The 18,921-nt window shown below is 34.1% G+C and overlaps 2 protein-coding genes across 2 annotated transcripts in view; one reads left to right on the top strand and one right to left on the bottom strand.

Moving 5' to 3' along the window:
• LOC126889404 (macrophage mannose receptor 1-like) overlaps positions 1-4,728 on the top strand; it is a 29,657-nt gene extending 24,929 nt beyond the window's left edge. Inside the window, exon 3 of the mRNA XM_050657662.1 lies at positions 4,046-4,728. Coding sequence (XP_050513619.1) covers positions 4,046-4,323 — 278 coding nt within the window. The 3' untranslated portion in view covers positions 4,324-4,728. The remainder of the gene's footprint in view (positions 1-4,045) is intronic.
• A 6,711-nt stretch (positions 4,729-11,439) lies between these two features.
• Positions 11,440-16,645, bottom strand: LOC126890267 (uncharacterized). The gene is made up of 2 exons (XM_050659125.1): positions 13,069-16,645; positions 11,440-11,552 (listed from the first exon to the last, which is right to left on the bottom strand). Exons 1-2 carry the CDS (start codon positions 16,643-16,645, stop codon positions 11,440-11,442), a joined length of 3,690 nt encoding a protein of 1,229 aa, XP_050515082.1.
• Between the last annotated feature and the right edge of the window lie 2,276 nt (positions 16,646-18,921).

Below are 18,921 nucleotides of genomic sequence, written 5' to 3'. Positions count from 1 at the left end.
ACGACATCATCAGCATATATTAAGCACCATGGAATTTTACCCTGTAGTTTCGCTGTTATCTGGTCCAAAACTAATGAGAATAAATACGGACTAAGCACAGAGCCTTGGTGCAATCCTACTTCCACATGAAATTTATCAGTCTCTCCCACACCTGTCCTAACACTAGTCGTTACTCCCTCATACATATCCCTCACAATCTTTACATATTCACCAGGGACTCCTTTCTTATTGAGTGCCCACCACAGAATCTCTCGAGGAACTTTATCATATGCTTTCTCAAGATCAATGAATACCATATGAGCGTTTGTTTATGTTCTTCTGTATTTTTCCATCAACTGCCTTATAATGAAAATTGCATCTGTTGTTGATCTGCCCTGCATAAAGCCAAATTGATTCTCGGATATTTTGGTCTCTTCACGTATCCTTCTATCAATTACTCTTTCCCATATTTTCATGGTGTGGCTAAGCAGTTTTATAGCCCTGTAGTTTGTTCATTGTTGTATATCTCCCTTGTTTTTGTAAACAGGTACCAGTATACTGCTTCTCCATTCGTCTGGCATTTGTCCGACTTCCATAATTCTATTAAATAGACCTGCTCGCCACCTTGTTCCTTTCTCTCCCAATGCTCTCCATACTTCCCCAGGAATATCATCTGGTCCTACCGCTTTTCCTTTCTTTATTTTTTGAAGCGCTTGGGCCACTTCCTTGTTGGTTATTTGGTGACCATTGCTGCTACTGTCTCCGTTGACTCTACAGGCTGTCTGTCAAATTCTTCATTTAATAAGCTGTCAAAGTACTTTCTCCATCTCTTTTTGACATCCCTTTCGTGAACTAGTATTTTATTATTTTCATCTCGGATACATCTAATCTGATTAAAATCTTTTGCTTTCTTTGCTCTCTGTTTGGCTATTTTATATATCTTCGTTTCGCCTTCCCTGGTATCAAGTTGATCGTATAGGTTTGAATATACTTCTGCTTTGGCTTTGGCTTTTGCTACTGCTACTTTCGCTTCCTTTTTCGCCACGATATAGTTTTGAAGATCTGTGTCGGATCTGGTTTTTTGCCACTTTTTATATAATTTTCTCTTCTCTTTTATTTTTCCTTGTACTTCGTTTGACCACCACCAAGTCTCTTTATCCTCAAACTTTTTTCCTGACGTTTTCCCGTTTTCAATAGCAGTCTCTCTAATACTACTGGACATTTTTCTCCAAATTGTATTAGGGCTTCCTTTCATGTTCCAACATATTTTTTCTACTATTCTTCTCCTGAATAGACCTTCTTTCTCATCTTTCAGCAGCCACCACTTGATTTTCTGTGGTCCTCTCCGATATTTTTGTTTAGTTTCGCTTTTTACTTCGATGTCCAGAACAAGCAGCTTATGTTGTTGGCTTACTGTCTCACTAACTATTTCCTTGCAGTCCTTGCATTCACATATGTCTTCTTTCCTTATCATGAAGTAGTCTATTTGGGATTGATGTTGTCCACTTTTGTAGGTAATAAGTTGAGTTTCTCTCTTTTTAAAGAATGTGTTAACAATCGCCATATCCAATACTGTTGCTAATTCAAGCATGTCATCTACAGCTTCATTTCTAGTTCCAAAGCCTAATCCCCCATGTATTGTTTCATATCCTATCTTGGTTTGGCCCACATGTGCATTGAAATCACCTCCTATTATGTGATTTCAATGCACATGTGGGCCAAACCAAACCAATATCAACTATTTACTATTACTTGCTTTTAATATTTACTAAAAGCATCATCATCATCATTGCCTCTACAACTCATGGTGCGTCTTGGCCTCTTTCAGAATCAGCTTACATTCCTTCCTATCCTTCGCCTTGGTTTTCCAATTTCGCACTCCTAACACTCGCAAGCCGTCTTCCACCTGGTCCTTAAATCGTGCTCTGAGCCTGTCTCTTCTCCTACTCCATCCGGTCTTTGGTTATAAATGTGTTTCGACGACTTCACCTCATTCATTCTCTCTAAGTGGCCTAGCCACCGGAACCGTTAGATCTTCAGGTTCTGCTACTTGATTATTATTTGAGACCTTTGTATACTTAGTTTTATTAATATTAACTTGTAGCCCCATCCTTTTGCTGCTGTTTCCAATGCCGCGAACGATTGCACCAGGTCCGCTTTTCTTCTTGCTATATCAATGTCATCTGCACATGCTAGTATTTGTACTTTCTCTAGGACCATGTTGAATAGAAGGCACGATAGGCTATCTCCCTGTCTAAGCCCTGTGTGTATCTGGAAAGTTCTTGATATTTCATTCTGCACTCTAACCTTACACTCGACTGTTGAGTGTATTGGGATATTAAATTCTATCATGGCTTTGTATAATGCGTTTCTGTCTGCACTGTCATAGGCACATCTAAAATCCACAAAAACATGGTGAATATCAATTCCATACTTATATGTTTTTTACAAAGCTTGTGTTATTATAGAAGGAATATTTGATGGATAGTAGACTTTTCTTTACGAAACCCACACTGGTATTTGCCTATAATGCTTTCACAATATCCCGACTGTTGATCGTAAAGCATGTAGGCCTATATTTTGTAGATCGAATTTAGCAGGGTAATGCCTCTGTACACTAAAATCACAATAAAGATGCACTAGAAATAAATAAACCAAGACACGTTAATGTTACAAGGAGCACTGCCAAATAATGATTTACAATATATTAGTGCAGCCGATATGTGAAACAATTGTGCATTTAATGATATAATCATTAAATTTGGACCACATATACTACACAAATTTAGATATGAGGCCATCTCTGATTTTGCCTTTTACAAAAATGGCGGGCATTCAAAATGGCGACTATACATATGTGACTAATATAACGATAACTTTTGAACGAGACTCCAGATTTCAACCAAATTTGGTATATAGGTTCTTTTTTTTATAAGATCGAGGTCTTGGACGGAAAGAATCGGTTTACCAGAAGTTGTGCTTATTCTGGTTTTTATGTAAAAATATGTTGTTTTTTTTTTCAATTCTTTCACCCTGTATATATTAATTTTTCAAAAAGTTATACCCCCGTTGAAACGACCGTAAAAATATTTTTTTGGAAATATTTTGAATTTTTTAATTATGTTAATTACCATTTAATAAATGCATAACGTATCTTCACATGCACCTATGTGCGGCAGCTTCGTGCAAATATTATAAGAATTATTGTGCATTTAATGGTAGAAGCATTAGAAGTATGGTAGAAGTATTAAAATAACTAAAAAGTTCAAAATATTTCCTAAAAAATATTTTTACGCTATTTTCAATGCCGGTATTACCTTTCTGAAAAATTAATATATACAAGGTGAAAGAATTGAAAAAGAACAACACATTTTTACATGAAAAATCAGGAAAAACACAACTTCTGTTAACCGATACTTCCGGTTCAAGAGCTCGATCTTATATACCAAAAAAAGAACCCATACACCAAATTTGGTTGAAGTTGGACTTTTCGTTCAAAAGTTATCGTACTACATATTAGTCACATATGTATCGTCGCCATTTTGAATGCCCGCCATTCTTGTAAAAGGTAAAATCTGAGACGGCCTCGTATCCAATTTTGAACCTTTATATGTGTTGTTTATGTGGTCCAAATTATATGCTTCTATCATTAAATGCACAATTCTTATAATATTTGCACGAATCTGCCGCACTATATGTACATGTACATTGTAAATACCAAATCATGGTTTACAAAGTATATAAATTGGTATTGGATAATTAGTGCATCTTTATTGTGATTTTAGTATAGTTATCACAAACTGTTTGGTCTCCTTTCTTGTGAATAGGTACAATTATACCTACGTTCCAGTCTTATGGTAGTTTCACCTGCTTCCAAATCAGTTCTACTCTCCTACTTACACTAGAGGTCAGATTTTTTGCGCCATGTTTTAAAAGTTCAGAAGGTATGCCATCTGATCCAGGACCTTTCAATGACTAAAATTAGGGACTACACCTAAAAATTATCAACAACTTGTTTCTAATGTTTTCTCAAATAAAAATATATATTTTTATGTTTTAATTTTAGGGTGGGCTCCGAAGAAATTTTGGACTTCTGCGGTAAACATGGTTGAAGGAGGAAAATGGATATGGCTTTCTAATGGCCAACCAATCAAATACTTCAATTGGGACAGAGGAGAACCAACAGGGATGATTCCATTCGTAGCGTCCTACGAGAACTGCATACAAGCAAGACACGAAGGAACAAGAGGTTTCACATGGAATGATTTAAACTGCGGGGTGAAGAATTATGTAATTTGTAAAAGACCTAGTTCGTGTAGTTGTCCTAGTATAAAATCATACTAATGTACATATATATACAACTTGTCAAATATACGGTGATACTTGGCAATTTTGCCCACTTGAGTAGAGGAAAAATAAGTGGGAACGCATTCGGTGAATTTTGTTGCTGTTGACTGCGCATCGTAAATGGAGCCTAATATCAATACAGCCAAGTATCACCGTATATTTGACAAACTGTATATTAAAAACTAATAAACTATAAAAAAAATAAGAGAGTATGTATGATATGTAGTTGTTTTGACTTGAAGATTTATATTATCTGCAACACTCTATTTTGCCTTAATGTTAGACCTAAGTCTTCATTCTTAGCTTACCTATCGTGTTGTTAACCAACTTCTATAAAATATTTGTAGGTAGTACGTTTGTTAATATAATTTTTTCTTGGAAAGTAATAAATTTAAAAAAATACTTTTTGTTGGCCTTCTTTTTCTTGTAGTTTCTTCTCCTATCGGAGGTTGGCTATCATCACAGCTATCCGTACCTTATTGGCGGCGGTTCTGAAAAGATCTAGGTACTGAGCTGCAACTATACCACTCTCTTAAGTTTTTCAGCCAGGAAATTCTTCTTCTGCCTATGGATCTTTTCCCATTAATTTATTGGCCAAATTAACACAAAGATTTTCCTTCTTCTTAAGGGGGGTATGGTTTGAAATACCTAATTTTTTATTATTTTAAATAAAAGTGCAAAATTTCAGATTGATCGGAGTACAATTACTAACGATATAGCATGTTGAATATCCCTACCTTCGACTCGCTTTGTCACGGTTTCGCGCCAGCACGCTTGAGCGTAGTGAGAAACGTTCAACAACTGTTCGCTTTCTCTTTTGTAGATTACTCCGCGATTAAAAAATATATTTCGATGTGCATCACTTTACGATTTAACATACAAATAAGAAAATGAAAATGCAGTTGTCAAAACTTTAAACACGTTTTTCTTTAAACACAGAAATCAAGGATTTCTCTTCTTTTTATTACAGACTTGTTGGATTTAGAAACCAAAATTGAGCATGTGTATCTATTTACGATGAAGTTGCATAAAAAATATGTCAAGAGAGTGTTAGAGTATGAGGAAGGACGTCTGCCTAAATTTTTGCTTCAGGAAATGATAAGAGCTAACTGTGGTTGGAGAAGAGATTGGGAAAACTTGGGAGAGAGATGGAGAGTGGAATTTAACACAGAGTGGGAAAATAGGAATTTTTGGGAGGATAAGCTGGAACAGGTGATAGGAGCCATTCGTGTTGGGATAAGGGAAAGAGCATTGGAGAGAGAAACTAGTTCAAATTTCTGCAATCATTACAGAGAGTTAATGGGACTCGGCGTTGACATGGGTTATATGAGGGATGAGGTGAGTTTCAATGATATAAGGTGGATATTCAAGATTAGATGTGGAGTATTGTATCTCAATGATAGACCTGGTAGGGCTGATGATAGAAAAAAGTGTGCTTTGTGAAATGAGAGGGAGGTGGAAGATATTACGCATTTCATGGGACGATGTCCGATACTACAATACGTGAATACAGAATGAAGTGGTTAAGAAAAAGTAGATTAGATAGGGAAGAATTGTTGGAACTTATAAGAAGGTTTGGGCTGGAGGGAACTGGTTGGATATGCAAGCGATGCATGGAAGTATAGATACAATCTGGTGTTGGAATATAACTATTAGACTCATAACACTCTATTCTTCTTCTTCGTGTATTGTGCCTCTTCACCAGTTCTTAACCGATTTTGAGCTTGTATTCACGACATTCTAATAGTAAAATTTAATCTATATTTTTTTACTGCTAATACTTATCAATTAAAGAGTGACCTTTTATTCTTTATTCAATCTTAATTAATATTTAATTAAATTGTGTTTATATGTCTATTTTAGTACATAATCTATATAAATAAAAATGAATGTTTGTATGTATGTATGTATGTATGTATGTATGTATGTATGTGGAAGGTGCAGTTGATCTTTTATGGTGTAAACACATTGAAAAATCATTGTGAGTAAAATCGGCAAATTAAGCTTTTCGAGGCAAATCACAAGTGTAAAAAAGGTGCAGAATCTACAGTGAAATAGTTTCCAAGCTTTAAGGATAAGAAAACACCGAATTTCAGGTAGGATCTAACCTTTATCTTGAATATTTGAATATATTATTTCATATTGACGACTGACAAAAATAACATTCCCATATCAATTTTCGAACTTGGGTGTGGACGAACTGCACACAATTTTGAAAGAGTTTTAAGATACGAGAGGAGAAAAATTTTTTGAAGAGCCAAAATAACAATAATCGGCATTTTTGAGGTAGGGGTGAATTTCTTCGCCGGGTTGATTCCGTGAATAGCTCAAGGAAATTAAAGAAATAAAAATTGAACTCCGTGAATACCTCAAAGAAATGAGTGAACTAAGAGCAGAAAATAAGCAAATGAAAGCAGAAATTAAAGAATTACGAGAAGAAATGGAAACGCTAAGTAAACTAAAATTTAAGGAGGCAGTGCCAAAGAGACTATGCGACCTAGAGGATAGAACGGAACGACAGGAGAAAAGGAAAATTGAGAAAAACGTAATAGTCAGGGGAATTAAAATAGAAGAAGAAAATGTAAAAGAAGATCTAGAAAAATTACTAAAAATAAAACTGAACGTTGAAGCTAAAATAACAGAGATAATTAGACCAAGAAATTCACAGCCATTCATAATAGCAAAATTTAAAAATATACAAAATAAAAAGAAAATAATGGAACAAAAGAAAACCCTCAAAGGTACAAAAATATTTATCGACGAACAAAGAACGTATGAAGAACGAAGAATACACAAGCAAATAAAGAAAAGAGCAGAGGTGGAAAAGGAAGCAGGGAAGAAAGTGAAGATGGACTTCAAAAAACTATGGATAGACGATAAACTTTGGGAATGGAATAACATAATAAAAGACTTAAAGCTGAAGTGTAATGGAAACAACAGAGAAAATCCAAAAAACTGAAAGAACCAAACCGAAGGATAGTGGAAACAGGCCCGGCTACGGAAATGGATAATGATAATAATAAAACAATGTACAAGAAAAAGAGGAATAGAATTAACATGAATAAAAAAACTAAACCCATTAGAATTGGATCATGGAATATCCAGAGAATGTTAAAAGTAGGGAAAATGCAGGAAATTGCTGTAGAAATGAAAAAATATGAACTAGAATTACTAGCACTACAGGAGATACGATGGAAAAATGAAGGAACAGTTAAGAAGAAAAACTTTACTATGTATTACTCTGGAGAAGACAAACAGGGGAAAAATGGAACGGCTTTTATGGTGAGTAAAAGAATAAGAGAAAAAGTCATACAATTCAAAGCTATTAATGGAAGAATCTCCTACATCAGAATCGAAAATAAACAAGCCAATATATCTTTAGTTAACTGCTACGCACCTACCGAGGAAGCAGACCAACAAGATAAAATGGAATTCTATGAACTTTTAGAAGAAACCTGCGAAAATATTCCTAGGAACGATATCTTAATAATACTGGGAGATTTTAACGCGCAAGTGGGAAAAGAGAGCTACAATCAAAATGTAGCAGGAAAAGAAACGATCCACAATGTCACAAACGATAACGGGGCAAAAGTTTGCAATCTGGTACAAATACCTCTATAGTTAGTACGAAATTTATACATAAAAAGAAACACAAGATAACCTGGATGTTACCAAGAAGATCAGATGGCAACCAAATAGATCATGTATTGATTTCAGCAAAATGGTCAAAGATAATACAAGATGTTAGATCCTTTAGAGGAGCAAACGCTGATACTGACCACATATTCTTAATAGCCAAAATAAAGATGAAAATCATCAAATCTAATAACAAGGTAGGAAAAAGAAGGAAGTGGAACATAACCAAATTAAAAGTGCAACAAACAAAACAAGAGTATTCAGAGGAACTAGTACAAAAACTGAAGAGGTACGATGGCACGAACGTAGAAGAGGAATGGACAAATATAAAAATAAGCATCATAGAGGCTGCGGAGCCAACCATAGGACCTCAAGAAAAGAAAACCAAAAAATGGTTTGACGAAGAATGTCGATACCAAAGTCAACTTAAAACGCTGGCGCGAAACAAATGGCTTGAAAATAGCGGACAAGAAGAAAGAGAACAATACCAAAAAGAAAAGAGAGAAGCGGCCAAACTTTATAAAAGGAAGAAAGAGGCATGGATCTCAGATCAAATGCAAGAGATTGAAACAAATAATAAAGACAACAAAAAATTGTTTGAATACATAAAGCAACAATATAACGGTAACAAAGTGACCAGCAAAATAAGCAAAAAAGATTGGGAAAATCACTTTAAAGGTATAAATATAAGCAACCAAACAATCGACGCAGAAGAAGAAGATATAACAGATAACCGAGATGAAGAAGAAGATGCACCTACCTATCAAGAATTTATAGAAGTAGTAAAACAACTAAAATCTGACAAAACTCCAGGATCGGATGAGATTAACAATGAATTAATTGCAAATGGAGGAGATGACCTTCTAAACCGTATATACAGTGCTAGTCAGAAGTCCGTACCCCCCCTCGTATCTTTTGAACGGTTATACCTATAATAGTGAAATTTGGAGTGAGGAAATAAACGGACGTAAGCTTCTTAACTAGTTATGACAGGTGACGTAATAGTGACAGATGACGTTACAGAGCCACTGTGACCGATAATTTTAAATGGGACCTTATAGCAAGTGATACCTCGTTTGAAAGGTATTTAAAATACCTATTCAGTCATACTAATTTTTTTGGGTTTAAGTTGATTTTGATTTTGGTGAATAAATTAAATAAATATAATATTGTAGTTTCGAATTTAATTAATAAAAATTCAAATGTCCGCCTATGGATTTTTTGTCAAAAAAGTTGACGTTTTTTAATTCTCTAGTAGTTTTTACGTCAACGTCAACCTGTTTGACAAGTAATCATAGGCGGAATTTTGAATTTTTATTAATTAAATGCGAAACTACAATTTTATATTTATTTCATTTATTCATCAAAATTTGCTTAAACCCAAACAAAATTAGTATGACTGAATAGGTATTTTAAATACCTTTCATACGAGGTATCACTTGCCATAAAGTCCCATTTAAAATTATCGGTCACAGTGGCTCTGTAACGTCATCTGTCACTATAACGTCACCTGTCATAACTAGTTAAGAAGCTTACGTCCGTTTATTTTCTCCCTCCAAATTTCACTATTATAGGTATAACCGTTCAAAAGATACGAGGGGGGGTACGGACTTTTGACTAGCACTGTATAAATTAATGGTCAATATTTGGGAAAAGGAATACATGCCTGAAGAATGGAAGAACGGACTCATTATACCAGTTTTTAAAAAAGGAGACCCAACACTCTGCAGCAATTACAGAGCAATCACGCTATTAAATACAACATATAAGATCATGACAACAATTATAAGAAATCGACTAACCAGATACACAGAAAAAAACCTAGGACCGTATCAACAGGGATTTAGAAAAGCGAGATCAACAATCGATGCAATCCACGTTTTAACGCAAACAATCGAAAAAAGTTACGAACATGGCATAGAACTGCACATATTGTTTATTGAGTTCCAACAGGCTTTCGACAGCATCTACAGAAAACAGCTATTAACAGAAATGAAAAATATGAATATACCTGCAAAATTAATAAGATTGACCAGAATGACAATGAAGGACTCAACAGCAAAGGTTAAAGCAGTGGATGGTGAAACAAAGAATATCAACATAGAACATGGGGTAAGACAAGGCGACAGCCTATCAACAACTCTCTTTAATATAGCCTTGGAGGGAGTAATTAGAAACACAGGGCTAACAAAAAAGACAATAATCCAAAGCTCTACACAAATAATAGGGTATGCAGATGACCTAGGATTGATAGCCCGCGACAAGAGAAGCCTAGAAGATGCATTGCTAACATTGACAAGAGAGGCAAAAATCAGGGGGTTAATAATTAACCAGAAAAAAACGAAATACTTAATAAGTACGAGAAATCAAGACCAAATAAATAGAATAAAAGAAATAAGAATAAGTGATAATGTATTCCAAAAGGTTGACTGCTTTAAATATTTAGGAGTGATAGTAGATGGTCAAAACAGAAGAAGCATTGAGATAAATTAAAGAATTAAAGCAGGGAATAGGGCATTCTGGAAATACCACAAGCTACTTAAAGATTGTTGTTTGTTTGGGTTTATATGACTGCGGACACTAAATCCATTCGCCAAAATACTTAAAGATAAAAACCTGAGCAAGAAAACAAAAACAAAGATATATAGAGCGGCAATTAGACCAGTCATCACCTATGGAGCAGAAGCAATGTACCTTACAAAAAAAGATGAAGAAAAACTGAGAATAATAGAAAGAAAAATTATGAGGAGAATACATGGTCCAATTAAAACAGATCAAGGAGAAATACGAATTCTGATGAATCACTAAATAAGAAATCTAATGGAAGGAGAAGACATAGTGAGATTCATTAAAGCACAAAGACTAAAATGGTTTGGCCACATCCAAAGAAGAGGAGTGGATGAACTAATTAAGCAGATAACAAATTGGACGCCAGTAATAAACAGACCTAGAGGAAGACCCAAAATAAAATGGGAAGATCAACTGCGAGAGGATATATCCCATATGGAAATTACAGACTGGAGAGAAAAAATACAGAATAGGAAAGAATGAAAACAGATCAAAGAGAAAGCAAAAAAACACGAAAATCTATAAAGGACAATGAAGAGGGCTTATGCGGACCAATCCACCGCATGAAATGGATTAAAAGAGCTCATGAACCTGAGCGACCTATACTCTACTAGAGTGACCGGTCTATACAGGGTGTAACGAAAATACAGGTCATAAATTTAATCACATATTCTGGGACCAAAAATAGTTTGATTGAACCTAACTTACTGTAATTTCTTGTGTGTTTTATTTATATTTTGTGCCGAGAGAGAAACCTGAAAGTGTGACTTTTCTTATTAATTTATTTGACAACTTCTTAAAACAATATACTAATCGTAAAACTAAACTATATATGGTTTCCCACAACAACGTATCATATCTAGTGTATATATTAGATTCTAGTGTCCCAACATTCTCCGGACCCAGGAGTCAGGCGGCAGTGAATCTATGTGGAGTCTTCAATGTTCTTCCATACCTTGACTTTTTACCCTTTTCTGACTTATCTTGTTCTGTTGATTCTTCTTTGTCTTTTCTTAAATTTTCTTGAATATCATTGATAGGTAGTTCAACTCTATATAGTCGTAGACATGGACGAACCAATACACCATTTTTTGTCTTTACTTTTGCGACCCTTTGGATGCCATCTTGCCCAGAATATACTTCAATGATTTTGCCCATGGGCCAGTTTATTCTTTTGACGTTGTCGGAACCAACCATTACTACATCACCAACCTTCACTGAATCTTCTCTTCTTTGACCATAATTTACTAGTTCCGCAAGGTATTCTTTCCTAAATCTGTCGCGTAACATTTGCCTTAAATTTTGAATATGACGAAACCTACCTTTAAAAAATTCTGAATCCACGATGTCTAAATCAACAACCTCATCGGAATTCCCCTGTAATGGCTTTAAAAAACTTGATGGGGTTAAAACCTCAAACTCATCGACTTCAGAAACATAGGTAAGTGGTCTTTGATTTATCACCGACTCTATGTCGCATAACACTGTGTACAACTCTACATAATGCAACGATGCTTTCCCTAGTTGTCGGCGCAAAAGTTCTTTTACTACTCTTACTAACCTCTCCCACCACCCGCCCCACCAAGAAGCGGAGGGTGGATTAAAAATCCATTTTATTCGTCTTGTACCTGAAAATTGCTCTATTTCTACCCAATTTAACTTTCCAAAAATATTGTCACTCCCATGAAAATTTGTCCCATTGTCCGAATATATGATTTTAGGCCTCCCCCTTCTACTAATAAAGCGACGAAGAGCGTATAAAAATGCTTCAGTAGAGAGAGATTTCACCAGTTCCAAATGAAGCGCTCTGTATACTGCACACGTAAATAAAACTATCCACGTTTTTTTCACCTCCCTTTAAATATAAGGGCCCTGCTAAATCTATACCTACAATCTCAAAAACCCCAGCATCGTTTATTCTATTAGCAGGTAAAGGAGCAAAAGGTGTTTCAATTTGTTTACCGTTTAACTTTTTACATGTGACGCATGAGTAAATTACAGAGTTTATAGTTTTCCTGGCTTTTATTAACCAAAAATTTTCTCTGATTATTCCTAAAAGTATTTTCGGACCAGCATGACAACTTTTTTCATGTTCTTCAACTAAAAGTTTTCTTACTATTGTATTTTTGCTTGGAAGAATTATTGGGTACTTAAATTCTTGTGAAAAATCGCCATATGCAAGTCTGGTTTTTAACCTTAAAATTCCATTTTTGTCTTGAAATATTTCGAACTTCCTCAATCCCTTTATATTTTCTGTTAAATTTTGAGTTTGTGCAAATTTTATTATGCATGTTTCAGCTCTTTCTAGTTCTTGAGCATTTAAGTAATCAAATTTGTTGCTTGTCTTAGCTTCTACACATGTTCTTCTTCTTTTGTTCCTAACATTGTGGTAAAATCTAAGAATCCATCCTACTAATCTCCGTACTTTTGAAAACTTTCCAAAATAATTTAACTTTTGACAAAATTCTTCCGAATTTTCTGCTAGATTAGTATTAACTAATTTCATACATTCTTTCATTGCTTCTTCTTCTGTAGCGCTTCCTTCTCCTTTTGGCCACATATTTTCTGGTTCTTTGAGCCATTGAGGGCCCTTCCACCATTGTTTTTCCAAAAGTTGTTTCCCGCTACATCCTCGTGATAAAACGTCTGCAATATTCATATCACCTGGCACGTGGCGCCACTGATCTACTGCAGAATATTTTTTAATCTCTTTTACCCGGTTTCCTACAAAAGTATTCCAAAGACCCTTTGTTTTAATCCATGTTAAGACAACCATCGAATCACTCCAGTAGTACGTTTTAAGCTCTGTAAAGTCTGTTACTTCTTTAACAGTTTCTAATAACCTAACACCTATCACAGCAGCCATTAATTCTAACCTAGGGAGAGTAATCGTTTTAACTGGACTTAAACGTGATTTTGCTAACAAAAGTTTAATTGAAATAGAATTTTGAAATTCTAGCCTAATAAAAACGCAAGCGGCATAAGAGTATTTACTAGCGTCAACGAAAACGTGAAGAGTTTTATTTATTATTAGGTTCTCTTCTTCTGGATATGCTAAATATCTATGTATGTTACAAAAATTGAGACATTTAACACTTTTTAACCAAATTTCGAAACGTTTTTTGATATCGTCAGGTAATTTTTGATCCCACGTCAATTTCAAGCTCCAAGTCTCTTGTAATAAGATTTTCGGTATTAACGTAAATGGAGCAGTGAAACCAATAGGATCAAAAACTCTCTGCGTTGCAGATAAAATGCCTCTTTTTGTTTTAGGAATCTCGTCAAGACTGTCTAAATTTTTTATATCACACGCTAAAGTGTCAGTTTGGTAATTCCACTGTATACCCAAAATAGAGATAACCTTATTTTCTAATTTTTCATTGACGCTAGAAACATACGTATCGTTATTTTCATTAAAAGTCCACCCCCTAAGATCAAATTTTGCATTCTTTAGAATTTCTGTTGACTCATCAATAAATTTTTTAAGTTCTGTTTCATTCCTAACGCTAGAAACACAATTGTCTACGTAAAATGCGTTAAGAAGTTGATTAGCTGTTTCTGTGTATGTTTTTTCCTTTTCTAAATGCAAATTAACTGTTGCTGCTAAAAGAAACGGACTTGGTTTTAGCCCAAAAACTACTCTACAATGTCTAAATATTTTTATTTCTCTTTTTTCATAGTTTTTCCACCACAAAAATCGTAAAAAATCCCTATCTTTCTCTGAAATGCTTATCTGCAAAAATGCCTTCGCTATGTCTGACGTTACCCCAATTTTATGTAACCTGAACTTTAAAATTAAAGGTATTATTAGCTCAATTAGATTTGGACCCTTTTCCAGTAAATCATTAAGATAATTACCGTTACCATCTTTAGCTGATGCATCAAACACTGGTCGGATCTTCGTAGTTAAACTGGACTCTTTGACAACTGCGTGATGTGCCAAGTAGTGCGTATTCTTTTCCAACGGCTCTTCTTCTACTTCTTCAATGATTCCTGTATTTTCCCAATCTTGAAATATATTGTCATACTCTGTAAGCTTGTTCAGAGAAATTAACCGTTTTGTGGTAGAAAAAAGTCGCTTTTCAGCTAAATTAAAATTAGAGGTTATAGCCGGATAACCTTCTGCCCATGGTAAACAAATTTCATATCTATTTTCACTATTTACCACAGTGCTTTCTTTAAATTTTTCTAATGTGCGAATGTCTAACTCTTCTCGACATTTCGTCTCTGCTGGATCTTTTATACCCAGAACATCTAAACTCCATAAAGTACTCAATGAGTCAGTAAAATAAGTTGAAACAAAGGTGTTTATTTTATTATTACTTTTTTGTGTCCCCATAACGGTCCAACCAAACTTGGTTTCTAAAGCTACTAAAGAATCATTTACATTTACCAAGTTTCCCGTTATGATTTGACCAAACATGTCTGCCCCTATTAGTAAATTAACCTCTAATTCTTTAGAAGCAGAATCATTTATATAAATATTTTTATCTTTTAATAAATCTAGCACCTTTTGGTCAATTAGTTTTGGAACGTAATTGCAAATTTTAGATTGCTCCAGTAAAGATAACCCGATGCTGAATGAATTTTCTAAATTTTCTATACCTGCCTTAAACAAACGATGAATCTTTGGAGCTCCCTGCAACCCACCAAAAACACCTTGAACTATATTTTCTTGTCCAATTTTAGTTAACCCTAAATCTTCCGCGCATTTTGTAGTTATATAGGAACGTTGCGAACCCGAATCTAGCAGTGCCCTTACTGTCATTGACCTTTTATTATCAGAAATAACCCTAACATTGATCGTTTGCAGTAAAGTTTCAGAAGCGACAGTTGTTAATGTATTTTCTAAAGATTCTGATTTTTGCAAATCTCTATTTTTGTTTTCTTTTTCATGCAAATCAGGACACATTAATGTAAAATGCTTACGAGCGCATTTTATACATTTGACAGTTGTTTTGCATGTCCGAAAATTGTGAAACTGCTTTAAACATGAAAAACAACTCCGTTTTTTACTTATAATGGATTTTTTCTGCTCTAAAGTCATTTTCTGAGCTTTAATGCAGTCCTGACTGGCATGTGTATTGCTTTCGCAAAAAATACAAGAAAACTTTTGCTTACCCTTGGTTTTTAAACTCTCTGTATGTAAGGTTTCTACAGTATACTTATCGTCAATACTTTTTGGAACTGTGAAACTAGACTGAGCAAGTTTTACACGCTCTTCGGCCTCCACTTCTGTTTTCAGGAACTCTAGTAGACCCTGCAACTCATTATTAAATTTTAAATTATTAGAAGCCCTATTTCTTTCCCAAATTTTAAGCAACTCATAAGGTAGCGCGGATTCAACAAGTGGCAAAAGCATCGCTGCATACTTATCGCTAGTAACACCTAGTGTTCCCAAAGCCCTAAGCTGAGTCTCCAACCTATCATACAAAGTAGATAAAGCCATACCTGGGTCCTCCTTTGAGGTTTGTTGATTTAGAATTAAATTTAATAACTCCCTAACGTATACCTCAATTAAAATTTCGTCCCTTGCGAATCTATTTTTCAGTTGGTCAATGGCTATTTTATAATTTTCAGCGGAAGGTGGGAAGCTTTCGACAAGGCTTCTGGCTGGCGTGCCATCTTCTGTTGATTGGATCAGGTATTGGAACTTGTCTTCGTTTGGAAGGTCTGCGTCTTCATCGATTTTTCTAAACTGGCCCCAAAAATTTATCCAATTTTTGACATTTCCATCATATTTCTTTATTTCAAGTTTTGGCAGATGTAAATTTTTGACAGGTTTTTCATTTTTTGTACCTTTATTTTCTTGATCTTTCAAAGTTTGTAAATTTTTGATCAAGTATTCACATTCTATTCTAAATTTTCCTACCTCGTCACGAAAGTTCTCTTCATCATTTAATTCCTTGCTAATAGTTTCCGTGCTGGTTTCTTCTGCAAATAGAATGTCTTTTATGCTGTTGTCTAGAAGAAATACTCGCTCTGCTTTATCATCAACTTGTTGCAGGAGTCTTTGTATTGTCTTCTCGTCACTGGGATTCACCTCTTCAATTTCTTTAAAAACTTTTTTCAGGGATCCTTTTATTGTTTCCCTCTCTAGCTTTAGGTTCTGCATGTTTTTCAATTAACCAGGGATGCCAATAATGTAATTTCTTGTGTGTTTTATTTATATTTTATGCCGAGAGAGAAACGTGAAAGTGTGACTTTTCTTATTAATTTATTTGACAACTTCTTAAAACAATATACTAATCGTAAAACTAAACTATATATGGTTTCCCACAACAACGTATCATATCTAGTGTATATATTAGATTCTAGTGTCCCAACACTTACCTTAGTACAAATGTGCATATAAAAAAAGTTACAACCCTTTGAAGTTACAAAATGAAAATCGATTTTTTCCAATATATCGAAAACTATTAAAGATTTTTTATTGAAAATGGACATATGGAATTCTTATGATAGTAGCATCTTAAGAAAAAATTATAGTGAAATTTGGACACCCCATAAAAATTTTATGGGGGTTTAGTTCCTTTAAACCCTCCCAAACTTTTGTGTACGTTCCAATTAAATTATTATTGTATGACCATTACTTAAACACAATATTTTTAAAACTTTTTTGGCTCTTAGTACTTTTTCGAAAAGTCAGTTTTTATCGAGATATTTTGAATATTTGTCAAATCCACCACATATTTGTATATGGTTAAGTACGATTAAGGAGACTTGGTAGTAATATGAAAAATTATGTATGATTTACATTTTTAGGTACATTTCTAACCGTATTAAAAAAGAAGCCATATCTCGATAAAAGGTGCTTCTCGAAAAAATACAAAGAGGTAAAAAAGTTTTAAAAATAGTATGTTTAACTAATAGTGTCGCAGTAATAGTTTAATTGGAGCGTACACAAACATTTGGGGGGTTTAAAGGAACAAAACCCCCATACAATTTTTATGTAAACATATTAAAAAAGAAGCCGCAACTCGATAAAAACTGCCTTATCGAAAAAATACTAAGAGCCAAAAAAGTTTTAAAAATAATGAATTGAAATAATGGTACCACAATAATTTTTTAATTCGAACGTACAGAAAAGTTTGGGGGGGTTTAAGGGAACAAAACCCCCATAAAATTTTTATGGGGAGCACAAATTTCACTATAATTTTTCTTTAAGATGCTCATGCCATAAGAATGCCACATATCCATTTTCAATAAAAAATCTCTAATAGTTTTCGATATATTCGAAAAAATCGATTTTCATTTTGTAACTTCAAAGGGCTATAACTTTTTTATGTGCATATTTGTACTAACGCAAGTTAGGTTCATTCGAACTATTTTTGGTCCCAGAATATGTGATTTAATTTATGACCTGTATTTTTGTTACACCCTGTATATATAGTGTATATGTATGTACCTTATAGACTCGCAAACTGTGCATTTGATCGTATGATGACCTTAATCAAAGTTGTTGTGCATGAACCCGGGATCGTTTCTGAAGTGGTACGGTCTACCTAAGTGAAAAGGGGGCATGCCCCCCAAAATTTTTAAAATTTTTTTGAATAAACTCTTTTTTTTTAATTTTATACGATGTAGAACCAAAATATACATACAATCCTAAATTTTCACTTTTTTATCTTCCACCGTTATTTTTTAAAGCCATTTAAATATTTTACATCTATATACAGGGTGTTTCATTGGTAAAGTAACATACGTTAGCTATAGAAAGAGGATACTTAGGCGGTCTCAAAAATGCCATACTTAATGGGTCTTACTCCATTAATAACAAAGATACTGGGTGTTTTATCTATTTTGCCATTTTCTTAATTGGTTCATAACTTTTTGACCACACTGTATATTTATTTTATATTTGGCATGCAAATATCATTTAAGGCGTACAATAAATTAATTTATTTACAATTGTAAAAAATCCAGGTCCGGCTTAAAAAATATTGGAGAAATGTTCCGACACCAAAACAACACCCTGTACATTAAATTTTTTTAAAAGGATTTTTCAGTTAAGAGGATAAAAAACTAAATTCAGTGGTATACTTTGAATTTTCGGCAAAATGATTTTTCTGGTGAAATTTGGAATTTGAATTCTGAAATTAAGTGAATTGCGAGAGCTCTAAGTAGAAAAAAATTGAAATACAGCTTACAACTTCTCAACCACACTGTATATTGATTTTATATTTAACACGCGAATATTCCTTTAGGTGTCCAGTCAATTAATTTAATTACAATTATAAAAAATCCAGGTCCGGATTAAAAAATATTGTATAAATGTTCCAACCCAAAAAAACATCTTGTATATTAAATTTTTTTAAAATGGATTTTGCATTTGAAAAGAAGATGAAAAACAAAATTAGTGGTATACTTTGAATTTTCGGCAAAGTGATT

Source organism: Diabrotica virgifera, chromosome 8 (assembly GCF_917563875.1).
Source record: "Diabrotica virgifera virgifera chromosome 8, PGI_DIABVI_V3a".
Taxonomy (NCBI): Eukaryota; Metazoa; Arthropoda; class Insecta; order Coleoptera; family Chrysomelidae; genus Diabrotica; species Diabrotica virgifera.
This window is presented reverse-complemented; position numbering and strand designations above follow the sequence as displayed.

Coding starts and splice junctions, on each gene's coding strand:
- LOC126890267 (XM_050659125.1), bottom strand. CDS start 16,645: ATGCAGAACCTAAAGCTAGAGAGGGAAACAATAAAAGGATCCCTGAAA. Junction 11,553..13,068: donor GTGGCCAAAAGGAGAAGGAA/GCGCTACAGAAG, acceptor ATGATATTCAAG/AAAATTTAAGAAAAGACAAA.